Source organism: Aotus nancymaae, unplaced genomic scaffold (genome assembly GCF_030222135.1).
Source record: "Aotus nancymaae isolate 86718 unplaced genomic scaffold, 86718_ANA_hifiasm-v0.15.2.pri h1tg000025l, whole genome shotgun sequence".
Taxonomy (NCBI): Eukaryota; Metazoa; Chordata; class Mammalia; order Primates; family Aotidae; genus Aotus; species Aotus nancymaae.
In genome coordinates this window covers 16,953,188-16,965,723 of record NW_026988438.1, presented here as the reverse complement: position 1 = coordinate 16,965,723, position 12,536 = coordinate 16,953,188, and the positions used below count along the sequence as shown (strand labels likewise).

Sequence of the window (12,536 nt, the reverse complement as noted above, 5' to 3'; positions counted from 1 at the left end):
TTTGGCCTGTTCCAGGAAAAGCATGGAGGCCAGCATGGCCAGAAACAAGTGAGTGAGGGGGATACAGATAGGAAAATGGGCTCAGATAGGTGCTGTGTATGTGGGGCATTGCAGATTGTTAATACTTTGACTTTTACTCTGAGTGGGATAGAAGCAATGGGAGTATTTTAAGCTGCAGGAAGCAGGAATAGAAGCAGGGAGAGTTGGTAGCAGAGATATTAGGATAGTTCAGGCCACGGCTGATTGTGGTATTAAGTGGGGCAGTACTGCGGGTGGTAAATGGTTGGATTTTGTCTACATTTTCAAGGTAAAGCCAATAGGCTTTCTTGTGGACTGGATGTGGGATGTGAGAAAAAGAGGAGGTCAACAGTGACTGCAAGGTTTTGGCTGGAGCAATTGATAGAATGGAATTTGTATTTATTAAAATGGGAATACTGTCAAATAAACAGGTGTAGAGAGAAAAAAATCAGAAGTTGGGTTTTGGACATAGTATATTTTACATATGTCACTTACATAATTCAATAAGGAAAATGAGTGTCTGAAAGTTAGCTGACCCCACTCCTCCTCAGAGGACATTCCCAGGCATGTCTATTGTCCTTAAGTATCATCCTTGCTCAAGTCTCATCCTCTCCTAAACAGTGTACTGAAGCAAAAATCTTCATGACAAAATAGAGATCTTCCCAGAGTGCATTCTACTGTTAAGAAAATAAGATTTTCTCCATCTTACCAAATTAGCAACATTATACTTGATAGTTCCCAGGCAAACAAACAATAAGTTATACTGAGTGCTTGATTACCTATTGCTGGGCACTAGGTGTATCTCTTACATGGACGTCTTATTTAATCTTCAGAAAGCCTTGTGAGGTAAATAATGTCATTAGTGACATGAGACATTGAGGCTTTGAGGATTAATTGATTTGTGCAAAATTGTGGAGCCAGGATCTAAAGCCCAGGTAGTTTAGTTTTCTTAGCTTTTGCTAACTACCATACTAGACTGCTGCCCACGTACACTCACAGGGTACTCACCATCAACAGTGACTTGTATCTTCTGACTGGCAGATAGAGTTCCATTTCCCTGAATGTTGACCTTCACGATGTAATTGCCTTCATCAGGGAACTGCAGTGGGTTGATAAGCAGAGATGCATTGGGTGGCATCATGGTGAACTTGTGTTGGTATTCCAAATCAGGAACCACAGACTTATTCACAGAGCCCAGTAAGTATTTGGGCATCGTGTGGGGTCTCTCAAATAGCCATATGATCTGGATGTCTGATGCTGGAGTGTGGAAGCCATAGTGCACAGGTAGGTAGAGGGCCTGACCTCTGATGCCATGGACAGTGTGTGATGGCACTGTCACCTTCAGCCCTGAGCAAGCACCTGTTGCAAAGGAAAGAAAAGTTGTGAAGATCTTGAGCCACATTTCACAATCTAAAGGGGCAACTACAGAGAGAACCTGATCAGATGATAATCCTTTTCAAAGAAGAGTGGCTTCTAGGTACTGACTATTCTAGTACTGGTTACATATAGAGGTAAATATTTGTCTCTCAAACCTTCTGCATTTAAAAAACTCCACCCAAAGACTGTGCTGATTGCACGACTTCTCTAAAGGCAAGATAAAAAGGAAAAGCAGAAGTTATTTTCTATGGCTGTTACAGAATAATGGGAAAAGGAGAACTAAGAAAGTTTACTGCTTCTAAAGTCCAATGAAACCATTAAAACATTTGGAATTATGACTATATTAATGTCAGTCATATCATAAACTAATCAAACTATGTGATTTATGAAATACTAGGGGTTATTTCCTCCTAAGATTTTCCCTTAAAGCCTTCTGAAATGACTGAATATTCCGTTATTGGAAGTTCTTCCCTTTAGCCCAATGCTTGCCAAGTGCAAATAGCCAAGGAGAGTGGCATTAAATTATTATCAGTCACGACCAGTTATTTCCACCGTGAACAGGCATCTGCTTGGTGTATTTGAAGAACAGCAAGAGGCAGGTACAGATGGAGCACAGTGGAGGAGGAGGAGAGTGATAAGCTGTGAGGTCAGTGAGGTGGCTGGGACAGACTAGCAGGACCTTAAGGTCATGGGAAAGATTCTGGCAATTTTACTCTAAGATGGGGATGCAATAGGAGTTTCGTAAACAGAAAAGGGCTATGATTTTTCTCATGTTTTATAGACCTAGTCTAGTTGCTGTGAGAATACACTGGAATAGGTGCTAGAGCAGGAACAGGGAGAACACTTAGGAGGTGACTGCAATATAATGGGCAAGAGACAACTGTGCTGGAGACTAGGGTGTTAGTAAAAGATGTTGTGGGAAAAGTCTGATGGTGACAAAAGGATTTGCTGACACTTTGAGGGTGTCAGAAACAAAGAGGATACCCAGCTTCTTGACTTAGACCAACTAGAAGAATGGAATTGCAGCAAATAAATTAATCATGGGGAAGACTCTAGGGAGAATAGTTTCTTGCGGAGAAGATGAAGGTTCAGTCTTGGGCATGCTCATTTTGAGATGCCCATTAGACATCCAAGAGGCAATGTTGTAAATTCCTGATTAATGTGAACTTAAGAGAGAATGAGAGGCCTGGAGGGCCTTGGGGCATGGAGCTCTGCCCAGTGGATTGCCCTGGGCAGTGCTGGGGATTGTGCAGCCCATGCATTCACTGCTGTGTCTTCAGGTTTCTTCCTAGTTTCTGGCAACTGGAGATTTCCCCATGTTACCTTAAGCTATGAGATAGTATTTTATGTTATTTGGCATTTCTATGTATTTGCAGGGGGAAGAGAGTCTTCCTTAGCTCAGGTTACCATGTTGCTTGAAGCTCTTTCCTTCAAAATCCTCATATTAAAAGGGGCAATATGATACCTACATCACAGGAACATTTGATGTATCAAGGGAGAGAGTGAGAGACATTTAAATGTAGAATATTTTGAACAGTGAGAGGAAAAAACACAGAATAAAAAAGAAGGCTGCAGACAATGAGTATAGACAACACTTTTGGGGAGTTTTGCTGTGAAGAGCAGCAGAAAGAAGGATCAAAAATGTGAAATCAAGGGAGTTTTTTGCTATTGGGAATGTTCCACTGCAAAGGGAAATGTTGATGAGGCAGAATAGAGATGAGTGAAAGTGGAATAAAATCCTTAAGCGGGTGAGAAGAGATGGAGATTAGATATAAATAGAAGTATTTTACAATTTTAAATTTCTTAAATACAAAATGTTTATCCTCTTTGATCACTTCCGCTTTTTCATTTCTATCAGGGAGTCTTCAAGCTTTATCCAAGTCATGTCATGAAAGGCCATCAATATTAAAAAGGGAAAGATCGAAAGGTCTGTTTGCCTTTTGACTTCCTTGGAAAAACTCAAAGATGTAGGAAAAATAAAACTACATTAGTAGAAGAAGAAATTTTTTATAGTATTTATGATCATTATTTAGGGGAAAATTAGTTTTGGGGGCTACTTTAGACTACATCATGTAATAATACCTTAAATAATATATTGCCATCAATATCTCTGCAGTGCTTTCTTATTACATAAAAAGTTTTTTTAAATATGTATGCTTTTTCAAATGTTTGTATGACAGTGAGAAATAGCACAGTTGTTACAGTAACTATTTGCTTAGAAATTGCCTATACCATTTTTTATCAGATAAATGATAGGTAGCAAGTTATAAAAATGTCAGCAGGGAATGAAATTTTCTTTATACAGTATCTTATCTCAGCTGTCTAAAATCTCTTCTTTTGTAGGAAAGACATGAATCTATCAATATGATGCAATCTTTACTTGCAGTGAAATTTGGGAGTAAACAGATAATTGAATACTTCCTCCACATTCTAGGAACACATGTTCTCTTGCTATTGATGTGTCTCCTACTACAGATGTGATAAATTCATGCTGTCAAAAACAGCAGTTTACTGATTTTAGAAAAATTAGCTTCATTTTGAGAAATTTTCAAGTGCTCTTTTCTAGCTGTATGACAAAACTCAAAGGACTAAAACTATTATTTTGGAAAATCATCCTCTGCATAAACAGATGAACTTCAAGAAAATAAATAATATAAAAAGTCCAGTTGCAGTAGCTCATTCATGTAATCCCAGCATTTTGGGAGACCAAGGTGCACGGATTGCTTGAGCCCAGGAGTTCGAGACCAGTTTGGGCAACACGGCAACATCCCTGTCTCTATTTTATTTGAAAAAATACAAACACAAAAATAATAAATAATATAAAATTGATGAAATTTCAATTTATTTTTAATATTCCAAATATTTGGACTTAAGTGGAAATTCAAATTCAATTTTACTATTAAATCCACTAATATTACTGGGTATAAGTAACAAAAACTCTTGTAAACTATAGTTTTGTTAAATAAAAAAAAGAAAATATCTTGACTTTTTGCATATAAGGCATTACACAAATACTAATCATAATCCGACATACAAAATTTCAGCAATGCTCTCTCCTTTACAGACCCTCTTACATTGTATAACAATAGCATTATAAAGGAGTATCCAGTGTTAAGGTGCACTTGAAGTCCTACTGTAGAATTTATCAATATTTCAGCAACAAAGGACTCCCTAGACCAGTTTCACTGTATTGAATATAAACATCAGATTTCACAAAGTGACCTCTGCTGTAGCTCAAAATAGCTGGCATTTACTTCCCCATTATCATGCGTGATATTAACAAGCATAACACAAGTATTGTTGACTGAAAATAAACTCTTGCATCTTTAAAGAAAATAGAAATTATGATGTATTTTGAATAAACTGCACAAACTGCACATTTTAGGCTTCAAATTTTTAAATTTTTTTAAAAAGAAGAAAGAAACAAAAATTCAATATTCCTAAAAGCAAGAAGATTGCCAAATGACCTGTGACCTTTACAACATGCTACCTACGAAGAAAAGCAAATTTGTAGAAGAGAGAAGGTCTTAAGGTATAAAAACTGTTTTAGCTGTTTATGAACATGCTATTTTCCTAATGCATATTTGTTTTATTTTAGTTGATTCCTTAACTAAATTGTCTCTAAGTTCTTCTTAAAGCAGTTTCAAAAACAACACTTATAAAATGACATCAGTCCTACTGTTTTAAATATAAAAATAAGTGGGATGATGATCCAGGATACTGTTAAAACCAAGAAAAATGCACAAAGATAGAGACAGTTATAATAATTATTTACTTTTTCAAAAAATTTTAGAAAATAAAAATCTATTATAGACTTAAATTTGATAACATAAATACTGTAATAACTGGAACAATCAACTCTGGGAAACTCAAAGGCTTAAAAACATTTATAAACTGTATATTTCAAATGTGTGGGATAGGCACAACATTAGGTATAAATTTGAATAATAACATTTACAATGCAAACTTTAACAAAAAATAGGAGTGAAAGTAAGGCTCTAAATAACTGAAGAAGCCTAAAAGTTTAATTGCTTATTTCGCTAAGCTGTTCTTAAATTTAAAAAAATGTAGCCTTTTTAAAGCTCCTCTCTGTTGAATATAAATAAGAAACTGATTTGACTTTTAAAACTGATAAACAGGAAGAATGGAAAAGGGAACATCTGGTGAAAATCATGTTGACGGACGAGCAGTGGGAATGTTGGAAAGAGACTCCTTTAAACTCTAAGGATAAAGAAGAGAATGAGGGAAAATATTGAGGTAAAGAAGAAAATTTTTAATAGGACTAGACATTGGGCAAAGAGAAAAGCTAAAGGCATTTTGGAATAATAATCTTTTTAAACACATTCTCCCTTTTGTGTAGGAAACTTGTTAGTTTGGAATCTCACTTCTTCCTTATTTCATAAGATGAGACCAATAACTTGAAGCAGTAAACAGTTTGCAACAATATCTTTAATTAAAAAGAAAACCATTTGCATAAATTATTTAGAGTTTAAGTAGTCACAATTTCATGACCTATTGGAATATTTGCTGAAATAAATGCATTAAAGACTATTGAACCTATATGTCAACTCTAAAAAAAAGAAATTCATTAGATTTTTAGAATATCTTAACTCTTTTCATGAGTTCTATGACAATACTTGTCATTCTAAGAAAACAATAATAATCTATTTATTGAAACTCATTTCTCTTGAATGTTCCGGCTTCTTTGCTGAAACAGTGTGTTATTGTTAAAAGGTTCTGACCCGCTCTTCAATTATCTGAATGTATCTACAGCTTAAAGCAAATATTTACCTTATATCCACAATTAGAAAAACAAAGCTAACAAACAGCTAAAACACAATTCACACAGGGCCTTACCGAAGAGAAGAAGGTATAATTTGCACTGAAAGACCCCAAGTGTGTCATTGAAGGGCTCCATGAAAGCATCCTGTCCCATGCATGCAGTTCCCTGTTCTCGGTGGTAACTTGGACCAGCAGCTGCTGGTTTATTTGCTAGGGAAATTAGCAGTGAGGTAACAGACCCTATCTTGCCTCTTGCTTCTGTGATTTGAATACAGAATGAATGTGTATACAAAGGACACAGGGAGTGGGAACACCTGTTACATGTTTTGCAAGAATACGGGCTTATGACTTTCAGAAGAGTTTCTTAGCAACTATCAGTAATTGTCTATATATTTCATAAATTATACTCAGTTATTAAAAGTTACATGAAGGAAAACATCCTTTTGAGTGACTTTACTGAAAAACAGCATGCTCTCATAATAAAGGAATATTGTAAAATTTCCTTAAAAACAAAGGCTGGTTTTCTATCATACAAAACTGTGCCATTATTGTTTTAAAATTTAAAAAATTATATGAAAATTGAAGTAGTTCATGGATCTGCTAAACAGTTATAAATCTTCAGGAAGTCACTAACATGTAAAAATTATACCAACAAATCAAAAGAGAGCTCCAGAATATCTTTTAAAATGTATTTTTCTATGTAGTGTTTCCTATTACAATGATTGATTTCATTTAATCTTTGAATTCATCTTATTTTTAAAAGCAAATCACAGGTGTGTTTCCAAGTGGGGCTGAAGCATGGACCATGCATAATTATAATGAAAAGCTCAGGCCAACAGATAATATCTGAGGCCATATTTCACAGCTGATGCATAGAGGAAGTGAACCAATGATCTAGAAATGATCTTACCTCTACTGCAGTGTCCAGGCTACGGTTTTCCAACCTGGCCACTTCATTGTCATGGCAGCAGATAGTCTGAGCATGTCTGCTTAATTTACTAAGTTATTAGTTAACCCCTATTTCCAAGAAGGCTCTGGTCCTAGCCTTTTGTTATATAAAATGTTAAGGTTATAAGGGTATAACCAAATCTGTATTAAATTATCAAATCAAGTAAAAACCTTGCATACACCAGTTTAACAGTAAAGGCCCACTCAAGAAGTTCAATGACAAGAGGGGAAGGAAGAATATACTTCAAGCATAATTAAAGTCAAAAAGGAATGAGTAATTTTGGAATTCAAGTTTGAAAACTCTTTGCATTGAGGCTCTGAACTCTTCTAGAAGGACTTGTATAAGCAAAGAAAGTAAGTGACTATTGGGAAAACTAAGTCCTCTTCAGAGATCAGTCACTTTAAGATCCCTCCATGTTTCAGAAAAATGGCAAGAGCGCCTCATGCTCCCCAGCCCCCTGCAAAATAATAACAATACTACAACTTTCTCTGTGCTATCTCTAAATCTTGTACATACATCTATTGCAGTATTTATCTCCATAATCTTAACTTATTTTATTGGATGTTTATTTTCTCTTTGAGCTCCTCGAATGCAGAGAATAATCTTATTCATTCATGGATCTTGGGGATGTAGCATAATGCTTAATTAGTATTTTTGTTAAGTTGTTCCCCCAGAAAACAAAACTCCAAATGCTCCTTGGCCCCTGCCTTATGATTCTCAGTTGATGTGTAATAAATACAAATAAATTTTAATATTGGATTGTAGAAAATACAATTTGGAAAGTAATATGGAAGTTCTACAGATATCACATAGACTCCCCCAACATCTTTTAGATTGATATTAATCTCCAATTGCCTTTATTAAATTAGCTCTCTCCAGTGTTTTTCAGTCTAGTGCTGCATTATGATGAAGTTTGTTGGGTCCCTGGCAAAAAGAGAAAGAAAGACAATGGACTGTGTTCTTCCCCTAATGTTAAATATACTCGGCCGGGCACGGTGGCTCACGCCTGTAATCCCAGCACTTTGGGAGGCCGAGGCGGGTGGATCACAAGGTCAAGAGATCGAGACCATACTGGTCAACATGGTGAAACCCTGTCTCTACTAAAAATACAAAAAATTAGCTGGGCATGGTGGTGCGTGCCTGTAATCCCAGCTACTCAGGAGGCTGAGGCAGGAGAATTGCCTGAACCCAGGAGGCGGAGGTTGCAGTGTGCCGAGATCGCGCCATTGCACTCCAGCCTGGGTAACAAGAGCGAAACTCCGTCTCAAGAAAAAAAAAAAAAGAAAAAAAACAAAATATGTATATATATATATATATATATATATATATATACTCAATTTAAAGTATTTTATTCTGAGACTTTATTTCTTTGTTGTATTTGAAAATATTCCCTCTTCTATGACATAAGGTGATAGTAGATGCTACATTAAAAAATAAATGCAAAATGAATCTTACTTGTAATCTTTTTATTTAATGGCACACATTAAAATATAAACGGCACATCTAGGGAAAGGGCTACTGGGATAATCATGACAAAGCGCCCTCTAGTGGTAAACTATAGATATAAACTCTTGCCTGCTGGAGTAACTTCTGATTACACCACGTTTATGCAGGAAGTAAGAAAGAGTGCTCAAGCTTAACTTCAACTCTTGTTATTTTTACATGATTCTTAAAAATAGTTTGAAGTGTTTTATCAGTATAAAAATTTTCCTACCATCCATATCACATCACACCTGTCACCCACTGGGAGGTTCTGCTCTACCATTCCAGCCAGAAAAAAAGGGCCTGTAGTGTTACTATTTACCAATTTTAGTCATGTTTGCATTTAAAATGAGAAAGCTAATTAACCTAACACAGTCTATATCCATGGTGATTAAACTGCAAGCAATGCAAGGAGCCACTGGGATAGAGTGTGTGTGTATGTGTGTACACATGCATTTGCAATGGCATATGGACACACACTCCTGTGCAGGTGTATGTTGTGTGTGTGTACGTTGTGTGTGTGTGTGTGTGTGTGTGTGTGTTGGGGCAGCGCTTTTTATTACCTCTCAAATCACACTATATAGTTTATAGTCTATTTAAATTGTAGACTGGTATTGCTTCATACAGTTAATGTCTGCTGCATGAATTTCAAACACCCACATTTTAAATCACAAGTAGCATATGCATGTTTTGCAGTGGCAGAAACAATTAAGAAGGACAGGTGGTGAAATGCCAAGGTCAATGTAGATGTAGAGCAGTGAGGAATAGGAAGAACTGGGGAAAGAAAGTGTTTCTTATTGTAATTAGTAGATTCTCTCCAGTTTACAGGAAGAGTAAGCTGCCAGAGGAACCTATCACATAGGCCTATGCATGTGCTAGTGTTCACTTCTATAAAGTCCACAAAGCTGCCTCCCAGGAGCCTTGATCTATCTTAATATGGCTGCTAAATGACTATGCAGTAATGTCTTTCTTCCTGGGCACCTCTCTAGGTCACCACTATACCTTCAGCAAGGGTTTTGTTTTCTGTTATGGCCTGTTCAAGAAGTGTAGCCCTGTAATCCTGGAGGGGCTGCATCTCTCCACTGCTTTGGTATTCATGGAGTGGTAAGACATTTTATCTTTCTAATCAAATCAGGATCTCAGCCTTTATTTAAGCTTCCAGAAATTCCTCCTGTTTGGGCCATTAGAAATATTCCCTTATCCTACTTTACTGCTAATCCTATTGCCCTGAATCATATCAATTTATTTAACTTTCAGCTCTGATGTTCCAATCTGCAAAAACGGGGTTAGCACTTCTTTCCAAGGAGTTAGTATCCAGCAAACCTTCCTCAAGATTTGCTGGCAGACCATCTAAACTTTCCATTGCTTTGACCTATCACTAACAACAGCTCTTGGGCAAATATGAAAGTCCTGAATAAATCTTATATATAAATACCTTTTTGAAAATTGGAAAGGAAATAGCATGCCCCACTTTTAGAAAGTGTTTTTTAGGGTGCTAAGTTTTTTGTTTTTTGAGTGTAGACAGGTAAAAATGAATCACATAAGGCTCAATTATTTCATATAGTGTTAAGTTATGCTGAATTAGAAAATATAGTTTATTTAGATACCAGTGCTGATTTACTTTACATGCTTTCAATATTATAGTTAGTCTTTTTCTCCAGTTTATAGAAAATAAACTAAAATGTAAGAGTATTGAAGTAAAACAAAGTTTACTTTCTTGCTTTTTCAGTGTCAAATAGATAACACTCATTTTTCTGAATTTGGACAACAGAAATAAACACATTCGATTAAAAAAACTTTTTTGGGGGATCATCTTTAACTTTGTATATTTAAGTGTGTGAGGGAGAAAATTCTGGGGCTGAATCTGGGTTCTAGTTCTAGATCAAGCTCTCATGAAATATGTGGCCTCGAACTTTTATATAGATAATTTTTCCCATCTTTACAGAATGGATTTGACATGCTAGAGCTGGACGGCTTATCAGAATCACTGAAGATCTTTAACAAAAAAACAAACAAACATCCCCAAAGAAAACAACAATAATAACAGCACATGCCTCAGGTGAATCCGAAGTCAGGTTTGAGAACCAGTGAACTTGGATCACCCCTAATGTACGCGTTTAAACTAAATTGTAAACTGCTTGTGACCACAACCATACATTATTAATCTAAAGTGCTTACTATAGTGTTGCTTTGAGCTCAACAATCAAGAAATGTTTGCTGATTTGAGTTTTATTTTATATGCATAGCTGGCAGTTTTTCTTTTGATGCTTCCAGGGAATTCTAAATATTGAAGGTTTTCACATACAAAGAACAGTTGGAAAATTAAGATTAGAACAAGTAAACAATAAACTAAACTACACTTGCCCTAAATGTAACCAGAATTTCTTTAAGGGGTTAGAAATAACAGAGTCAGAGAAGCATATAGGTAAACATATAATTTCAAAGAAATTTTTGAACGCAGTGATACAAGTATGCACAAGGTGGTTCTGTTGGAGTAGAGAACTGGGCAGAATAAAAACTAATACCTCATAATTGTACGGTGCTTTACCATTTATACATTTCATTCACCTACATCACCTCATTTATCCTTACAAAACCCTATATAAAATATTACCTCATTTATAAAAATAAAACGAGGCTCTGAGGGGTGAGAAAATAGAATTTCAGAATCAGAAATAACCTCTGTTAGTGTCCCCCAAACGTCAATCATTTGCAAATCACCTTTATGAGTTTTGCCATATCTGACTACCACCCATACTACTGTTTACCTAACACTTCCTATTAGGTTGACAAACTTGAACATTTTTTAATTTTAAGAAATATTTTTGAAGTTATGGGTCTGTGCCATATTTTTAAAAGTTAACGATATAAGACAATAAACTTTAAAAAATGGTACCATGCTTTATAGCTCATTCTTCAACACAATACATGAAACCCGTAACACATCTGATAACCAATCCTTCAGTTTCTGCTTGCACATCTGCAGTAATCTTAGGCAAGTTCCTTAATTTCGCCATACCTGCTTCGTCATCTTTAAAATGGGAACTCACAGGATTCTTGTGTGGATAAATGAAATCATACATCTAAAGCTATTAGCAGTTGCAGACAGGTACTCAGCTTTCGATAAGTGTTAGCTATTATTGTTAGCTTTAGGACCACTTTTTTTTTCTTCTTCTAATATTCTCATAATTGTAAAGTCCTTTTAAAATTGTGCCCCCAAAGACACTCCTATTCCATTCCCCAATTTCACTAAACTGCCTAAAGTTGAAAAGAGGACTTTAAAGTGACACGTGTACAACAATAATGTATTGTCCTTTTTCCCGTCTTAATTTGTCTTAAAGAGTGCGGAGGTAAAATAATAGGCGGTCGGAGCCGGGAGAGGTGGCTCACCCTTGTAATCCCAGCCCTTTGGCAAGCCGAGGCAGGCTGATCACCTGAGGTTGGGAGTTCGAGACCAGCCTGACCAACACGGAGAAACCCTGTGTCTACTAAAAATACATTAACCGGGCGTGGTGGAGCATGCCTGTAATCCTAGCTACTCGGGAGGCAGAGGCAGAATAATCGCTTCAACCCGGGAGGCGGAGGTTGCGGCGAGCCGAGATGGCGTCATTGCACTCCAGCCTGGGCAACAAGAGCGAAACTCCGTCCCCCTCCCCACAATAGGATGCCAAGACTGAGGTAGAACAGTCCTAATCCTGGCGGGCCGCCTATTGGGCAACTTAGAGCACACCTTTCCTCAGGCCAAACCCAGCGAGCCCGGGGTAGTCCAGAGTTCTCGGGTCACCTCTCAGTGACAGCCCTTTCTTGAGTTTTTTCTCTTTCGTGTCAGTTTCTCGTTCTCCCACCCCGCCCCTCTAGACCAGGTGGGGTTTCCTCCATCACATTCCTAAGGGACATCGCGCCAGTCTGGCTTATACATTGTCTCTTC

The 12,536-nt window shown here is 36.8% G+C and overlaps 1 protein-coding gene across 3 annotated transcripts in view; it reads right to left on the bottom strand.

Annotated features, from left to right (window-relative positions):
* Positions 1-6,423, bottom strand: part of HEPACAM2 (HEPACAM family member 2) — a 35,651-nt gene extending 29,228 nt beyond the window's left edge. For all 3 annotated transcript variants that reach the window (XM_012450805.2, XM_012450806.2, XM_012450807.2), the window contains exons 1-2: positions 6,253-6,423; positions 1,027-1,377 (exon numbers count right to left, since the gene is read on the bottom strand). In XM_012450805.2, coding sequence (XP_012306228.2) covers positions 1,027-1,377; positions 6,253-6,331 — 430 coding nt within the window. In that variant the 5' untranslated portion in view covers positions 6,332-6,423. The remainder of the gene's footprint in view (positions 1-1,026; positions 1,378-6,252) is intronic.
* Positions 6,424-12,536: the final 6,113 nt, after the last annotated feature.